Raw genomic sequence first — 18,567 nt, forward strand, 5'->3', positions numbered from 1 at the left:
TCACCCCCCTCCTTATAACAAAGGCCCGGTGTGGACGGGGACTTCGTTTTCCTCAGTGGGGGATCCCCAGCTCTTAGGACTGTGCCTGGCAATAGATACGTGTTAAGGGAAGGGGTGACTTTTCAGTCCCACTTTGGACCTGTCTGTGCTGGAGATCGGTTTTCATGCCGAAGCTGGCTGAGGCCTTCTGTGCCTGCTGGCCAAGAGGAAGCTGGACAGGGACCTTTGGGGGCCACTGGGTGCAGCAGGAGGGGAGGCCAAGGCTCGAGGTCTTCAGGATTTCACTCCCCACCCCCCACTGAATATGACTGGCTGCCCACACTAGTTTCTCTGGGGCACCAGTAACAAAGCACCCCAGACTGGGGGCTGCAAACCGGAATTTAGATCAAGGTGTTGGCAGGCCGGGCCCTTCTGAAGCAGGAGACTCTGGCCCAGGCCTCTCCCGGCTGCTGGTGGCCCGTGGTGACCTTCGGTGTTCCTTGGCTTGTAGACCCACCACGCCATCCTCCTTCCCAGGGCCTCTCTGTTTCCAGAACCTTCCTTTAGGAGCATAGCAGCATAGAGCCCACCCTGGTGACCTCCTTCCCACTTGGTTACCTCTATAAAGTCCCTGTATTTTAGGTACTGGGGCTTGGAACGCCAACATCTTTTTGGGGGGCCCAAGATGGAACCCATAGCACTGCCCATGTATTTGCCATCCCTAGATGGTGGTATCAGAGAAGGGAAGGGCAAGGTGAGGTCTTGGAGAGAAAAATAGGTGCATGCCTTCTTTGGGTCTTCTCGTCAAGTGATTGGCTAGCTCTTGTGGAGGGGGAGACCCAGACTCTAAGCCCATTAGGTCATCGCTTTCATTGCAATCCACACTCACAAACACACGCCACATCGCATCTATAGAGACAGTCTCAGAGCATGGGAAATGTCCACTGGACCAGCGGCCACCAACCTTTCGGACCTCACCGACCACCCGTGGTCCACGGACCACCTCTTCCTCGCTGGCTTCTCTTCTGCAGGATTTTACTCTGCTTCCCTTTGACGGGAGGCTAGTTGGTGTTCATGGTAACGATTTCTAGATTCATCGGTGGGGAATACCCAAAAGTGTCAAGTCAGTCTTCTGAAGGCCAGCCACGGGGACTTCACCCCCACTCCCAGGCAAGGGCCAAGGCCAGGGGCCAGGGTTGGTGAGCTCCGGTGGGAATGGCGTGAATTAGCCCATCATGAGAATAAACTGCAACATTCAGAGTCATCGGGAAACTTGGTGACACTAACACCGCCCCCCCACCCCCCGCCCCCCAGGCTCCTGTCTTCAAGGCCACATTTGTGTGGACACAGCTGGCTAAAATTCATCTCCCCCGACCCCAGCCCCACCCCCAGCCCCAGCCCCAGCCACGTGGGGCTCAAGGCCTCAAATAGACATTGGGAGACAGGGGGAGGGAGCCACGTCTTGGCATTTCAAGGCAGGTTTTAATGATTTTCAATACCTTCCCCAATTATTTACATCGAGCCCGGTGGGGCTCTCTTTTACATGACAAATGTTCTCCGTTTATTCGGCATCTCGGTGTGCACAGCACATACATCACAAGACGGTCGGCACCTGTATAAAACTACAGTCTGAAAACAGCGGCACCTGCAGGACCCTCAGCCCCCATCACAGCAATAGAAACACTTGACAAATGTGCCCATCACATCCCTATACGCTCCCCTCGCGATTCGATGAACATATCACAGAACCAGAGGTCAAGGGTGACCGGTTCTGCACTTCAGCCATCTTCACTCCTGACATTGGATTGGGCTCCGAGACAAGACGTCGTGCAATAATTTAAGGCACCTAAGACCCACGTGGTTTGTTACTAGGCGACTACATTAAATACAGAATGACCACAAATTCCACGCCGCCCCGTCCTGCAATCCACAGGCGATCTGGGAGCATCACCTCTCCTCAAACACTCCAGGAGTCCAGGGCGTGGTTTAAAATTAAAAAAACAAAACAAAACATTTTTATTCCAGTGCATGAATAGCAGTTTAGGATGTGTGGTCCTGGCTTACAAATGGCTTCTTTCTTCCGGGTCTCCTCGGTTTAAGAATAGTATTTTAAAGAGATGATTTGCATTCGAACAAAGAGTTTTAAGGAGGAATGTGAAAGACAAAAAACCGCCAATCAGATGGCCCAGCCCAGCCGCCTGTAGACTCCCATAAAGTTAATTCGGGAGACAGTTCAGAAACATCCAGGCGAGAGTATTCGAGTCTGGGAGACAGCCGGGCATCTCTGGTAGCAAGCTAAGGGCATTTTGCATAAACGCCCTAAAAAGTCATTCATTAAAATTAAATGTTTGCCATCACCTCGGGACTTTTTTTAACCATCCCCAACCCTGCCTCTTCCGTCTTTGCTTCAACGACAGGGGTGACATTTGTAAAATATATAAAGAAAAATATAAGGTTACTTGGTGACCATATAGTGCACTGTAACAGCTGTCTGCAAATATTTTCACCATGATTATCCTTACTAAAAGTAAATCACGGGGTAAAGATAGCTCAAACGTGACAAGGTTCGAATGGGTCGCACCGACGCTATCTGCAGTCCTTTTTGGCTACATAAGGGGAAAAAAAAAAAAAGCCACTTGGGATGGCCAACTCGCACGCATGCGGCGTGAGCTTCCTGCAGGTTCCCGCCAGGTGAGTGGTGTAAAGGCTTTCGAGGTAGATGTTAAAGCCACTTACCCAGGGAATGCAGCTGAGAGAAGCAGCGCCTCCTCCATGCAGACTCTGCACTAAGTGTTTCGTGCAATTACGGGAGATTCCGCCGAAACCTAATAGCCAGTCCTAGCCCGAAGCTTCCCGAACCCAGGGGCGTGTGCTTTTAAATATGTACCCAGGCAACTACCCACCAGAAGTCTCTGCCATCAGAAGTTGTATTTCATCACTCAGGTCTTGTCCGTTTCCAGCCTCGCAGTGGGAGAGCCATGATGCCTTTCCGTTGGATTTACAAAATAGCTGTGTGGTGTGTGTTTTTTTTTCCGCCTTTTCCCCCCAGTGGCCACAGAACCGTGGCCGTGGCTGTGGCTGGTCCAAAAAAGGAAAACTGGAGTTTGTAACGTTGTCTAAAGGTCTCTCCCATCTGGTAGATGGAGGAAGATTGACTACAGCAAAGTTCAAAGGTCAGTCTCAGCAGATCTAAAAACGGAGCGGCAGTGGTGGGCTCCACAGCGTACTCTCTGTCCCCGAAGTAAACCGATCCGCCCCAATTAATAGCAACAGGGCACAAAGGGAGCGGGGCGCTGAGGGTGCTGGGGGAGGAAGCCCGCTGGGAGCCTCCAGGGCTGGTCTCCGGAGCCCCGAGCCCCGGGAGGGCCTTGCTGGACGCAGGGCCCCCGGAGGGTGCAAAGCAAGCGGATATCTGAGTCCGATATCACTGGCTTTTACAACACAGAATAGCAGCACACTTGTGACAAGTTTCTGAAGTTAAATAAATCCAGTGGAGGGGTCTCCACTGTTTTACCAGAAAAGTCAGGGTATTTTTTTTTTTTTGTCCTTTGTCCTTTTTTTTTTTTTTTCTCCAGAAAAATACAAAACACACCCACAGAACCATAAATAATTTGGTGGCCATATATACATATTTAAATAATTAATTTAAATATCGTACACCTACTCTTGCATTCAACGTGTCCATCGGAAGAAAGTGCACCGAGGTGGCCCTGGGCGCCGCCCTCCCCGGGGGCCCTCCGAGGCTGAGGCAGGGCTCTGATGGTCACAGCCTGGGGAGGAAGTGGGTGACCTTCATGGTGGGGGACACTCGGTTCCCCTTCTTGGTTTTCCCGTTCTTGCTCAGGGCGATGAACATGCCGGGGTACCTGTAGCACTCGTAGGCGTTGTAGTTGTTGGGGAGGAGTATCTCCTTGAACTTGCACTCCTCCGTGAAGAAAGGCTGGAGGAAGGAGGAACAGTGTGAGGTCGGACCTCCCCTTGGCGGAGGGACCCTGGGGCCTGGGGTCAGGGCCTCCTCTCCCTGGCAGTCCCACTAGGGTGACAGGTCTCTCCTGGGAAGTCAGGGGCCAAGACCCTCCCGGGTGAGAAGAGGGTCACGGCCAGTCACAGCAGCTGGTGCCCCAGCCACCTGCCCAGCACCTGGCAGCCGGAGGATTCATCTCCACTGTGTCCACCTTCAAGGCTCCCGTCTGGCCCTTGGGACACAGCCCAAGGGCTCAGAGAGGGGCTCCCAATGGCACCCTTGGATGGACTGGGAGGCGCCCACTCAGGGATGGCACAAACCTCAATATTACTGTCTTGAGGCTGCACTCCTTGGCTGGCCCTGGTCGTGGGCGGGCGCCGTCCCAGGGCATTGGGGGTGAGGGGCCGCCGGTCCTGTGACCCCGCCCCGCATTTCCGTCGGCCCGGAGGGTCAGGATCCTGCCCGTGCTCCTCAGCCGGTGCTCGGCGGGCCCCTGCGGTACTCACCGAGCCGTACAGCTTGCCCTTGTTACTCATGGCCACGAAGAACCGGCTGGCCACGCCGAAGATGCTCACCACGCCCCGCTCCACCGGCGAGAGCTCCAGCAGGCCTGGGGGAAGGGCGCGGGTCATTGCGGGGAAAGGGGACCCTTTGCCTGCACCGCTCCTCCTCTGCCTGCGCCTCTCTGGGACCCCCATTTCTGGGATGGGTGTACAGGGCTCGGGCTCCCCGGCGCAGGCCGTCCCCAAAGGGCCCCAGAGCCCGGCGTGCGCGGGTTTGGACTCGCTCTCCTCCGCCCCGGGCCCCGCGGCGGCCGCGCCCAGTCCCGGCGGCCCCCGAGCCAGGCCCCGACCGGGGCGCGAATCCCCGGTGGCGGCGCCGCGCGCCCCGTGCCCACGGGCGAAGGCGCTGGAATTCCGCACAGGGAGCCCAGGCTGCTGAGGGCGGGGGGGCGGGGCTCGGCCGCCGGGTGCGCAAAGCTGGTCCCTGCGGCGACACAGGAGCCAAGATTGTTTGCGCCCCCACGACCCCGCGCTAGAGGAACCAGAACCTCAGTCTCTCCCCTCTCCCCCCCGCGCCCCCGGGTTCCCAGAGCCCGAGGCAGGTGTCTGCCAGGGGCCTCCGTGCGGCTGGACGAGTTGGAAGGGGTGGCCGCTGCGCCCGGCTCCCGCCCTTCCTGCCCGGCCGCCCCACTCACTGTCGCTCGTGTCAGCGTGCACGCCGCCGATGCGGCCGTCGCGCAGCACCTGGAGGTGGAAGCCGATGCCCACGTTGCAGTAGAGCCTCCGAAGCCGCTTGATGCCCAGCAGGTAGTCGCCGGCGCCGCTCTGGACGGCGGCCTCCTTGGGCTGCGAGGCCACGGGCAGGCGCGCCAGCGAACGCGCCACCAGGCTCTCCCAGCGGCGCTCCAGCTCGGCCTCCAGGGTGCCGTTGGGTGCGGTGGGCGCGGCGGCGCTCCCTCGGCTGGCCCAGGGCGCCAGCACGGCCAGCAGGACCGCCGGGAGCAGCGCCGCCGTGGCCGCCCCGGGCCCCGGCATCCCCGCCCTCGGGCCGTGCGTCCGTCCGGCGGTCCGTGCGCCCGGGCAGCGGGGGACCGAACTGCGCCTGTGGTGGCCCGCGGGAGCTCACGACCCAGGCCTGGGAAGGGAGTGCACGGCCGCAGGAGGAGCGGGAGGCGAGCGGCGAGGCCCCCGGGCGCGGGAGCTATCCGGGCTGCATGGAGGGGAGGGCAGCGCTGAGGGACGCGCGGCGGGGCCGGGACCTTGCGGAGTGGTGCGCGCCTAGCTGCGCGCTGGGCCGGCCCTGGGCCGAGCCGCTATATATAGCCCGGCGCCCCCTCCTACTCCCGCGGGGGGCCGTCCATGTCCGCCTGGGCGCCCGGGGCGCTGTGGTGCTCCCGGCTGGTCGCAGGCCGCCTGCCAATCAGGAATGGGGGAGGGGAGGCGTTCAGCGACGAGCGGCGCGAGTGCCACCTGGAGGGTTCCCCACCCCTGGAGGGTCCCCCACCCCTGGCCTCGCCCGGCCCACGAGCCTGTTTGTCCCGCCCCTCAAGTCTCCTCCACTCCTGCCGCCAGTCACTTTTGCCTCTTTCCCTGTCCCTGCCTGTCCCGTCTCCGTGTGTCCCCTCTCTGTCTGTCCCTTCTCCGACACTGAGCAGCCCGGGTGCCGCCCTATCCCGGCACCCCCAGCTCCCAGCAGCCACTCCTTGCGCCCTGCCTCTCAGGGGCTCCCTGGAGTCTGATTCCTTTAGGACCCTGCAGACCACCTGGGGATGGGGGGTGGGACAGGCCGTCAGTGACAGGAGGGCAGGCGTGGGAGGGAAGAGCTGGGGGCTGGGACTGGAGGGAGGCCAGGCCCTGGCTTTGGCCCCTGTGCTGGGCCCCTGTGCTGAAGGTGATTCAGGAGTAGATTTTTGTCCACCAGGTAGAGGCATCACCTTAACTGGGGCCCTTGTGCGGGTCTTGCTAGGGGTGTACCCCCCCACACCCCTGCACCCCTACACACACCCAGCTCCCTGCAGGCACAGGTGTCAGGCACAAGGCCTCAGGGGACATTCACTGCCCTCCTCGCCTCCGATTCCACAGCAGGAAGAATCAAGTGCTCTGGTCAGAGCCGCCAACCCATGGAGACCCCAGGCCTGGACCCGGATGGCTCCCCTCCCCCACCTGCTGTCCCCGCTCCCACTGTACCCACAATGGCCTGATGGGGGCAGGACTGGCCAGAGGCCCAGCGAGCTGCTGGCTCACCTAGGTGTGAAAATCCCTGTTCTCTGGTCCCTGAGCAGCCTCCTGCCCCTCCCAGCCACAGCTGCAGGGGGCTGGGAGCACACCCCACGTCCTGCTGCCATCGGTACCTGTGACTAGAGACGTCCCAAGCCATTTCAGCCTCCCCACCTCCCACCCATTCCTGCCCGAGGAGCCCTTGAACTCTACCTCTGAATTCTGGAGTGGACCAGGGAGGCTTGAGATCTCTGTCCTAAGGCCCAGAGAGAGGGGGCCTTGGGGGTCCGTGGCCTTGGCAGGACCACGTGGTCTCTGGACTACTCCATGGGGCTCTGCTCACCCGGGGTCTGCAGCCACCTGAGCAAGGCCCGCCCAGGCCAGGACCTTCCTGGGCTATGGGCTGTCACTTCACGGCTGCTGCTGGGACCCTGGGCACCCCAGATGGGTCTGTGTATCTGGAGCCAGGAAGACAATTCTGGCCAAGGTCAAACACAGGAGACCTAGACCCTGCCCCAGCCCTGCCATCTCTCTGTGCGGCCCTAGCAAGTCCTCTCCATCTCTGGACCCCGGGCTCCCCATTTGCTAAACAGCATGAAAGGTGGGTTCCCTCACCTCAGTCCGGGTCCAGGCGGGCCCCTCCGATGTCTTCTCCAGCTCCTGGCAGGGTGTGGCTCCTCTCTCTGCAGAACCCCACAGGGACCTCCCCCCCCCCCCCCCCCCGCGCCCCGTCTCTCCTATTTGCTGGTAAGTTCATTGAAGGACCCTGGTGCTGGCTCATCTCCCAGAACTCCCACCCACCCACCCACACACAGTAGGTGCTCTTAGTGCCTGTCCTTGAAAGGGCTGGCAGCCAGCAGGGATGTTAGGAGCTGGGAATGATGGGGTACACCGACCTGAGCCTGTCCTGACCTCTGTAGGCCTCATCTCCTCCACTGTCCAGTGGAGCCCACAAAAGCACAGTGAGGGCCAAGGCAGCCATGGAAGGTGAAGGATGCCAGGGGGAGCACCTGGAGCTTCTGAATGCCCCCCTGCCCTTCCCCCAACCTCGGCCGTTGTGTACCAGCCACACACCTTCTTTCCTCCCTCCGACCTTCTCACTGGAAAATGCTCCCTTCGAGCTCTCCCCAGGCAGATAACAGACCTCCTGTGTCCCCCCGCCCACCCCACACACCAAGGCAGGTGTGTCCCCCCCCCCCAGTCCCTCTGGTCATAGCTTCCTCACAGACCTCAAGGACCCGTCTTCATGCATTCGCTGACCCTCCAGCCACTAGACGGTCACCTCCACGGAGCCCACTCAGTTCTCTCGTTGCCAGCTGTATCCCCTGGGCCTTCAACAGTGCCTGGCACACAGGAGGCGCTGGGTGGGTGTTGGAGAGTAAATGCTGCCTGGCGGGGGCGGGGGGGGGGGGCAGCTCGGAGCTCCTCACCTGCAGACCCTCCAATTCAGGGTGCAGTGCCAAGCCCTCACGGTGCCTGGGCGGGGGTCAGGCGCCTGCAGAGGCTGCAGGTTCCAGCAGCCAGCTCCCCACCAGAAGTGCCACACTGGTGTTGTGTTTGGTCTTATTCCTTTCATTTGAAAGGTTAGTTGGACCAAGGTGACTCGTTTTTCCAGATCCAGCTCCCCTGAGGACTTCCAGCGGGCCCTGCTGCACCCCGGGAGCTTGGTTTACCACGAACTGGGGTGCAAGAAGCCTGTGGGGTCTAGTCTCCAAGCCGAGGGCTCACATCCAGGCTCTGTCCCTGAGCGCTGCAGGACTGATCACACTCAGTTTCTCCATCTATAAAATGGGCAGAACAGCAACTACTTTTAGGGATTGATGGCGACCTTAACACCACTGCTGGTGGTAGGAAAGGCTGACCGGGGTCAACCCTTCAGACGGCTAGCCTCTTTGGGGGTACTCCTGACCGGCCGGCTAACAGCAGATGCTGGGCATTTGTGAAATGAGCAAACCCAGGTTTCTATCGGGAAGCTTCTGAGACAGAACAAAGGCTCAGACGGAAGCTGGCCAGTGGGGGCCGACACACTCCGAACTGTGACCTTTCTTAACCTACAAAGAAAATCGCAGTGTCCTTTCCACCCACCAGTGGTTCCTCGTCCCATGAAGGAGTGACAGGGCTTCTCAGAACCAGCAGCCCAGCTGTTAAGAACTTACTGGGCTTAATGGTAATAGCACTAATTGCAGAGTGCTGCTGCATAAAAATTCCATTGTAACCCTCCGGGCGGAGTGACCCGCGGAGCCTGGGGCAGGTTCCCGTGCGGGGACTTTGCAAAGGCCTGAACTGTCTTCTGGGCTTCACTTCCTTTTCTTGGCGGAGGCCAGCAGATCCTCACAATAGCGTCTTCCTGCAAAGTCAAGGGCGGGGAGACCATTGGTGTAGAGCAGGGGTGGGAACCTTTGTCTGCCCAGGGCCATTTGGATATTTATAACATCATTCAAGGGCCATACAAAATCATCAACTTAAAAATTAGCCCGCTATATTTGGTCATTTAATTACCTCACCCCTAATGCCTTGGCAGGGCCAGGCCAAATGATCTCTCGGGCCTTATACGGCCTGAGGGCGGGGTGTCCCCCACCCCTGGTCTAGACCATCCCCACCACGCCAAAGCACCCTAATAAATCATTTTTTTCCCTTTATATACTTTTTCCTTTAGAACACCGAAAGAAAGAGGTGATTCAGCCACTTTTCTGCAGCTTTTTAAAAATATATATATTTTATTGATTTTTGCAGAGAGGAAGGGAGAGGGAAAGAGAGTCAGAAACATCGATGAGAGAGAAACACCGATCAGCTGCCTCCCGCACACTCCCCACTGGGGATGTGCCCGCAACCAAGGCACATGCCCCCGACCGGAATCGAACCTGGGACCCTTCAGTCCACAGGCCAATGCTCTATCCACTGAGCCAAACCAGCCAGGGCTCTGCAGCTTTTTTTTTATTGTGGTAAACTACACATCCCATAGTTTCATCACGTAGCCATCTCGAAGTGCACAGCTCAGCGGCGTGAAGCACATTCACATCGCTGTGCGGCTGTCCCCACCATCATCTCTAGAACTTTCCATCTTCCCAAACTGAAGCTCTGTCCCCCATTAAACACTAATTCCCACCCCTGCCCCAGCTCCGGCACCTACCCCCCTACTTCCCGTCTCTATGAATCTGACTCCTCTAGGGGCCTCCTGAGTGGGATCCCACAGGATCTGTCCTGCTGTTACTCACTCAGCACCATGTCCGCAAGGTCCATCCCTGTAGCCGGGGCCAGGATCCCCTCCTCTTGGAGGCTGAGCGGGATTCCACAGTATGTACGGGGTGGGGTAACAGTGGGGTTACAGCTGTGAGCACTTGAAGCACAGAGTTTATTCTTGTAGCATCACTTTTTCATTATTGTATTTTTTCCCATACAGACGACTGTAAACCTACTGTTGCCCCACCCTGTATGCTGCACATGCTGCTCATCCATTCATCGTGGATGGACACTGGGTTGCTCCCGCCTCTTAGCTACTGTGAGGAACACTGCCACGAACGTGGGTGTACGTGTGTCTCCTTAAAGTCCCTGCTTTCAATTCGTTTGGGTCTATACCCAGGAGTGGGATTGCTGGGTCATATGGTAATTCTGTGTTTCATTTTTTGAGGAACCGCCAAATGTTTTCTGCAGATTTTTTTAAAGTCGCCTAGACCGTGGGGGCATCAGGGAGATGGGGCAGCAGGTCCTTCCTGGCTCACAGAGGTGTCCTGGGGAGACAGAAGCCTGCCCAGAGGTGGCTCTGTGCCCGCTGGAGGGTCCCCTCTCTTGGTATTTTTCTGGCTTCTCTCTCACCCAGAAGCTGACCCAGCCAGGTCTGAGTGACAGGCGAGGGACAATTTTTACAACCGCGCGTCGATACAGCAGTTCACGTGCAGCTCTCTACACCCAGCGAGCCTGGGAGCGTTGCTGAAACCGTGCCTCAGTTTCCTCATCTGTAAACGGAGGACTCAGCTCACCTGGGAGGGCATCTGGGAGAATGAGTGAGCTGATCGGTGTTCACTCGGTTAGGACAGGACTCAGCCACACAGGGCTGTTCGATCAGGGGCGGTTCGCTGCAGGCGCAGGCTCAGCCCCGTATCTCTCTCAGTGCAGAGAATTAGAAGAATTAGAGGTGTAAAGTGTGGGTGTGTGACCCAGGACGGGGAACCCCCGGGGATTGCAGCACCTCTCCTGACAAAGGCCAGGCCAGGGCGATTACGGAGCGCTGCGGGGAGCCAGGCGTGATGCGGGGCTGGGCACACGCCCAGCTGCCTGCTCCTTCCCGGCGCTGGAAGGTGGGGCCCAGCTTACCATCACTATTTTACAGAAGAATTAACCAGAGCTCAGCCTGGAGCCGCTTACTCAAGGTCACGGAGCCAGCAAGTAGAGCCAGAACTCAAGCCCCACCCAGCCCTGGATGCCACGCCCAGGCTCCCAGCCGCTCGGCTCCCTGCCTCAGTTTCCTCTTCTGATAAACAGAGTCCGTGGCCCTGACCCTGTTTGCCACCCGGGGACCTTAGGGAACTGAACGGAAACATGCAGGTGAAACTTCTGTCTGAACAAAACGGCAGGGGCCTGCGTTCTCGGCGTAAGGCGGGTTCCACAGCCAGGCCCCAGCTTCTCAGGCGGAACCCGAGCCCCTGGCCGCAGCTCATCCCTGCACTGGCCTGTGGCTGTGGGGCTGGGGCTTCTCGGCCTCCCCCCGCTGGGGTTCAGTCCCCCTCCTCGGGAGAGGTGCTGCCTGGGACCCAGACATGGGAGGAAACCCCAGGGAAGGGTCTGCAATTCGCTGAGTCTGGCCATTTCCCCCCGGGGGGGCGGGGGGAGGCTCAGGTGGTCTCTGGGGCTGACCCCTCCCCCACCTTGTTCCCACAGGAGCCAGGTTTCCTCTGCTCCTGCGCAGTCGGACCTCCGTGTGGTCACCAGCCCCGGATGCTTCAGTCTGGTTAGGAGCCACGGGAGTGTACCCCTGAAGGAGGGGATAAATACACCCCCAAATTTGGAGTTAGATTGACCTCGGTGTGAAGAATCTTTTTTCCTGAGGAGGCACGCGTTTCTTTGTTCCAGAGACCAGGAGGTCCGGGGAGAGGACGTGGGAGGGGGGACAGGGCGTCTCCGGCCTCATCACCCCGGCTGGGTGGCCTCGCTCAGCTCAGGCTCCTTTCCTGCACAGGCGGCAGGTGTCCGACCGGGACCCCAGCTCCTTTCTGTACGGGCCCCCCTCCTCAGGGTCAGCTTCCTTCTCCTGTGCGTGGATGAGCTGCCTCCCTCGTCCTTTTTCAAGCTGACATCCGAAGTTTGTCATAAGCAGTTGCAAAGAATGTAATCTCTAGTGTGTTCTAAAGATTGACATTTTAAAATAAAATTTCTGTTGCTCTTTTAAACGTATCCAATGATGTCTAGAACAATAACAATTCGATATCTGCCAACTTTTATTTTTAAAAAATAATGAATGACCAACCACCAAAATTCCTTAAGCCTGGCCAGTGTGGCTCAGTGGATTGAGCATCGTCCCATGCACCAAGTGGTCACCGGTTCAATTCCCGGTCAGGCACATCCAGCACGGGCCAGGCTGCCCTCTCTCTGCAGCGCCTCCCCAAGCAGGGGCTGCCTCCTGGTCTGGGAGTGCTGGAAGGAAAGTCACCGCGTCTCCTCGTTTGCTGCCTGGAGGCTCGTGTGACTAAGGCGAGTTCTGGGTGAGGTCTGAGCAGGGTGCAGAGCTCAGTCTTTCTTTTGCAAAGTGGGAGAAAGGCCGCTGTGAAGGAAGGTGGGCCAGGGGAGGGGGCCCTGGGGCCTGAAGCTCTCGGGGAGGGGTCTGTCCCGGGTCAGCACATATTTGGCCTCGGGTCATCTGTCCCTTCTGTTCACAGGTGTGACCTGGGGATGGAGCAGAGATGGTTTGGAGGCATCCCTTCCCTTCTTGCCTAGTTAGCTACTCGCCTTGCAGACCTCAGCCCAGCCTTGACCTTTGTGGAAGCCTTGCCTGACTCTCCAGGTCAGCGGCCATCAGAGGGTGACCACAGGACCCAGGACAGGCCTTCTGATCCAGAAAGGGGACGCTCTGGGGGACACTGGGCCCCATGCTGCACACCTGGGCAGCTCTGGGCAGAGAGGGGCTGTGAGGACCGGCTGGCTCTACCCCGTACCCTGGCTGTGAGGCCTCGGGCAGATTCTTACCCTCAGTCTTCCCATCTCTGAAATGGGTGGCACTGAGAGGATGACAGGAGATAAAGCCTAAAGGAGCTGGCACCCATCTGCCTTTGCTCTTCTGAGCCAGTCCCACCTCTGACATCACCCCGTGGGACCCTCCTACCACTTCACGACCAGGGATGCTGGCCTTCCGAGGAGGAACAAGGCCATTCCTGGGCCTCTGGCCTCGGGACAAGAGGCTTGCGTCTGCTCCGGCTGCCTGCTCGTTGACGTCCCACACGCCTGCCTCTAAGCCCGAGATGCGGCTGTAAGCCGGGGCAGACCCTGCCTGCTATTCTGGGGTCTTCTTTCAACTATTTTGGCAAAGACCAAATGGCAGTGTCCTTTAAAATAGATGCTCCCAGCCCAGAGGTCATTCCTGGAGGACCAGGTCCGACTGGCCAGGCTCCTTTCCAGCAGCTCATCCAAGTCAAACCCAGATCCGGCGTGCGTGGCTGTGACGAGAGCCCCGCCGAGGTACCCACGGCAAACGTGGGGCCGGAACCAAAATAAAACCTGCCCACCCCCCAAGGTGAGGTTCACAGACCTTCTTACTTTCATTGTGAAATCACAGGGCCGACTTGGGGAGGTGGCCAGGAGGCCCGAGTGAATTAGAAGCAGCGATGGCCAGGCCAGCTCCCCTGCAGGCCCGTCCATGCACGTGCCTCCGGGGAGAAAAGTCTCCGCTCAGGACTGTGCCGGAGAATGGCCCTGAGTCCCGGGCGCCCTCCCCTCGGCCCGGCTCCTGAACACCAGCTCTGATCAATGAGCCCACGTCACCTGGGTCCCCATGGCCAGCGGAGCAAGGCCTTACTCACCTGAATCATTTGTGTCCTTCAATATCATACGCATTAGGAATTCTGGTGCTACTTGACCTTTGACTAAAGATGTGAGACCGCCTTCCAAAGACATCGAATTGCACCCTAGCAGTTTTGCTCAGTGGTTAGAGCGCCAACCCCTAGTCCGGTCAAGGGCACGTACCTCGGTGGCAGGCTCCAACCCCTGCCCTGGTCGGGGTGCATGCGCAGGAGGCAAACAATCGGTGTGTCTCTCTCACATCAATGTGTTTCTCTCTGTCTTTTTCCCTCCCTTCTGCTCTCTCTAAAAATCAGTGGGAAAAATATCCTCGGGTGGAGAGTAAAACAAAGACATTGAATTGCAACACGGCTCAGGTGTGTCGCTTGCCCCCAGTACCTGAAACGCTGGACATCCACTAAACTCATTGGGACCCCTTCCTTCAGCTGGAGGGCTTTCCCGGAATATTTCACCCGTCTCGGCCGCCCCCTCCCCACATTCTGCCCTGGGTCGTTACAATGGCCCTGTTGCAGGCAGAGGGCTCCAACAGCGATGGAGCTGACCTGCCAAAGGGACATGCAGACACCCAGCAAGGGGTGCCCACAGCGGGAGGGTTTAGAAGGGGAATCCGAGGTCTGAGGGGGGCGAGGCATCTGGTCACCCCGAAGCTAAGGCTGGCGTGGGTGGAGGGTGACCTGGGCAGAGATTGTGCAAAGCCCGGAGGGGAAGGGCAGGCGACCCAGGGGCACCGCGGGGCTTTGCAAGGCTGCTGGGGGGGCTTGGGTGGGGCACGTGGTTTGTGTTAAAGGTAGGGCTCTCTGGCTGCTATGAGCGCCTCCACATGGGGCAAAGGCTCCCGCCCGGCTCCTAGCACCGGGCCAGGCCTGGGGCAGCGGAAAAGGTCTCACCCTTTCATCCGACCTTAAACCAAACCTGCAGGGGGTTCCGGTCCCCTGGTGGTCGTCGTCCTGTCTCCTCCCTCTGGTGCTGACGTGGCCCTAGGTCTGAGTGTCCCACAGGTCAGGCTGGGCCTCGGGTCGGTCCTTGCCCAGTGGCCAGCCTGGGCCTGCCGCTCCGGGGCGTGCTGGAGGAACTGGAAGGTGGCCGTGTGGCCAGCCAGTGGGAAAGGGAGGCCACGGGGATCTCGTGAGCCTGGGAGAGGCCTTATCTGGGGAGCAAAGAGAAGCGATTGGAAATTGGAGAAGGTCCACCCATCTAGACCTTGCTGCCACGGAGGAGCTGGAAGGAGCCGGGTAAGATATGTGTAGCCTGTGAGGCCGCCCAGCCTTGGTCCCTATAAAGGACAGGTGTGGCTGCGCACCTGGAAAACTCCACGTCCAGGAACAGGCGGGAGCCCACGGGTGTGCAGGGCCGTGGTAGACAGAGCGGTCACGTGGCCTCATTTCACCCCTGCCCACACCAGCCTCCCCGAATCTGCGTGGGCGGCCATTCTGCCTCTGTAGCCCCAGGAACAACAGGCACAGGTCCCCATCGCGGTTGCCACGGACACACCCCACGGGCATTTGCTTGTCTCATGTAGACCTCACAAGTCCTGGGGGCAGAGGAGGAAACTGAGGCCAGGCGGTCAGTCCTATGCACACCGGGATGATCCCATGCCATTCAAGGAGCCGAGGTGGCCTTGCAAATCCTCCTGGAAATTGGGCACTGTGCCATCAACATAACAGAAATCCTCTCGGACCGTGTAAATAACCCTCAGAGCGGGACCCAGGAACGAGGCGCCACCCTCTAGTGAGTGGAGGGCAAACCACTGTCAGATGTCACCAAGAAATGGGAGCTCCGACTCCTTCTCGAACTTTCCCTAGGGGGCTCCTGGGGCCCGCCCACCCCTAATCTGGCGGCATTACTTTTCAGTGAGTCCTCCTGGCCGAATCTTTCCTTTTCGTGGGCGCACCAGCTTCACTTTGCATCGGGTTCTGTCGGTGTGTTTTGCAGCTTGCTTAATGAGAGGCAAGCAATGATACCGGACTTTGATTTCATTCATTGATAAACTCTTTTAAAAACATCCAGTTGCCCTGACAAGGGCCATGGATCCAGGCTGGCTTTCGAACAAACTCAAGCCGACTGTGGCTGCGAGGGGATGTGAGCAAACTAATGGGAGACCTCTGGGGAGCTCCGCCCTGCTAATCCCTTGCTGTGTGGCCATGGGCAAGTCAAGCACCCTCTCTGAGCCTCCAGCCCCTCCAGCCCTCGTGGTGGGGATCCCACAGAACCTGGGCGAGGAAGGCAAGACCCCTGTGGAAGGGTGGTTGGTGGTCTGATCCCCTCGCCGGGCACTTTGGGGCACGGCGTGGCGTTTGCTGGTGGCAGGGCCCAGGGTCCTCTTCAGCGCGATGCTCCGAAGCTCCGTGGCAGCGGGGAGCGGGCGTCTTGCCGTCCTCGGTCAGGCCCCAGGCCCCCTCACTGTGTGACGCTGCTTCCCAGAACCCAGGGCTGGGCTGCGGACGGCTGTCCAGGCAGCCCCGGGATGTTTGGATTCTCACGGGCCCTCGCGGTCCCAGGGGGCAGGGGAAGTGGATACACCAGAAGCAGTGACCGTGGCACTCGGGAGGGGCCCGGCCTCTGTCCATCTCGCTCACCCAGGCCAGGAATCCGGCAGCAGCAAGGCCCCCTGAGATGGAGGCCTCGATAGGCCCCGCGGGGAGGGGCCACTTCCTCTGGCCCGGGCGCGGTCACGGTGAGTGGGCCCGCCACAATGCGGGAGGGAGGGCCGGGGGCCTGGGCCCAGGCGGTGGCTCCTGAGAGACGCAGGGAAGCAATCTGATCTGGCCGTGGCCTCTGTAACCCTCCCCGGCTCCCCGCGCCCCACGGAAGGGCTCCGCTGGCCTCGGCTGGGCCTCCAGACCTGGTTTCCCTGCACTGTCCCCACCGAAGGGCCGGCCGGCCGGCCTGGCTTATAGGACTTCCTCTCCTCTGTGCTCCCCTGCAAAGCACATCGCACCTTCTCTGTGCGGCGGAGGTCGGCTCAGAGGCAGCCCATTTCGGAAGCTGTCCAGCCCCCCACCCCCGCCCCGTTGGCATTAGAAACCCCCACCCCCCGCCCCCATGTGGGCACCTCCTTCTGCACCCTGCCCCCGGGCACAACAGCAGCTCCTAAGTGCAGGGGCAAGCCCTCAATGCATATGCATTTGCTGACCGAACAGATGAATGAATGAATCATTTGCAAAAAGACAATTTTTGTTTTCATTGAGTCAGCACACCCCGCCATTTTCCCACACCGTCACGTGGCCTTTGGAGACGGCGTGACTTCTGAGGTTTACTTAACCACTCGGCTCTGTCTCCAATGTTAGGTGGCCTCCGGGTTTTTCCTTTCCTACTATAAACAACGCGGCGAGGGACATCTTTGTGCATAAACACTGGTTTCTGTATTTGGGATGTGGTTGGTCTTCAGGAGCAGAACCTCTGCATTCAGGCCAAGAGTTCGGGCCGTAAACCGGCCAGTGTGTGCTGACAGCAATACGCTGGGGCTGTCCATTTAACCACGTCCTCACCAGCTCTGGGGCAGCTGGCGTTTTGTTTTGTTCCTTTCCTGCAGTACGAATCCGAGAGGCAAGCAATGATACCGGACTTGGATTTCACTCATTAATAAACTCTTTAAAAAAAATATTTTTATTGATTTCCGAGAGGAAGAGAGAGGGAGACAGAGATAGAAACATCAACGATGAGAGAGAATCATGGATCAGCTGCACGCCCCTCAATGGGGATCGAGCCCACAACCCGGGCACGTGTCCTTGACCAGAATCAAACCCAGGACCCTTCAGTCCGCAAGCTGATGCTCTATCCACTGAGCCAAACCGGCTAGGGCCATGAGTAAACTCTTAATGTTATCATGGTTTTAGATTTATAGAAAAGTTACGGAATAGTACAGAGTCAGGTGTACCCCACCCTCCCTCTCCCCTGTTAGTAACACCTGCGTGCGTGTGGGACATGTGTTCCAACTAGTGAGCCCACATTATTGAGAACCGATGGCTGTGCTTTAAGCAGATTTCCTTCATTTAGGGCGACTGTCCCTTTTCCTGGTCACCCTGTGCCAGGACCCCATCGGAACCACATTTAGCTGTCCTGTCCCCTGAGGCTCCGCCTGCTGTGACCGTTTCTCCCACTTGCCCTGTTTGGATGAGTTTTGATTGTGGGTTTTGATTCCCGTGCCTCTGATGACCTCCAGGGCCGACCATGGCTCCATGAGTGGCTGAGTGGCTTCTCCCCAAGGCCCCGGCATCTCGCAGGGTCCTGCCGGCTTTCCTAGAAGTCCCAGTGACGGCCAGGGTCAGCATGAGCCTGCTTCATACACACATTCTCCTTCTCGTGCGGGTATCGCGTCATGGTACTTGCTGATGTGCTTGTGAGTAGATGGGTGCCGGGGCTTAGTAGGAGGTGCCCATTTGTGTGCCACCCCCTCACAGAGAACCCTGTGAGACACTCGGGCGGGCGAGAAGGGAAGGGCCAGGTCGGCTTCTGGGAGCCTGGGGTCCGTAGGAGGCGCTGCTGAGAGGATGAGGCCGGGATTGCGGTCCTGGCTGAAGAGGAAGGAGGTGACCCCTGTTAGGGGGGAAGCACCACTGTCAGTGCCAGGACCCTCCCTGTGCCCCCTGCTCATGCCTTACCACAAGGGACCTGAGCCTCAGTCTCCCCATCTGCAAAATGGGGATCATAATGGCCAGGCTTGCAGAGGGACTGGGAGAATCCAGAGCGATGATGGGTGAAAAGCAAAGTGCATTATGTGCTAACTTAGTGTGAGTCACTTAGGAGGATGTCCCTTTAAGGCAGGGCTCATAAACGTTCGCTCATGGGCTCACCTGGAGGGCTTGTTAGCGCCAAGATGGCTGGGCCCCTCCCCCCGGGGTTCTGGTTCGGCAGGTGTGCAGGGAGGCCCGGGAACACACTTTTAGCCCAGTCCCAGGT

At 58.8% G+C, this 18,567-nt stretch overlaps 1 protein-coding gene across 1 annotated transcript; it reads right to left on the reverse strand.

Annotated features, from left to right (window-relative positions):
* Positions 1-3,742: 3,742 nt before the first annotated feature.
* On the reverse strand, positions 3,743-5,481 carry FGF4 (fibroblast growth factor 4; the record flags this gene model as incomplete). Its single annotated transcript, XM_079787460.1, has 3 exons — positions 3,743-3,919; positions 4,450-4,553; positions 5,142-5,481. The coding sequence occupies 3 exons, from the start codon at positions 5,479-5,481 to the stop codon at positions 3,743-3,745; spliced, it is 621 nt and encodes a 206-aa protein (XP_079643586.1).
* Between the last annotated feature and the right edge of the window lie 13,086 nt (positions 5,482-18,567).

The sequence above is a fragment of the Cnephaeus nilssonii genome (assembly GCF_951640355.1).
Source record: "Cnephaeus nilssonii genome assembly, chromosome: 13".
NCBI lineage: Eukaryota > Metazoa > Chordata > Mammalia > Chiroptera > Vespertilionidae > Cnephaeus > Cnephaeus nilssonii.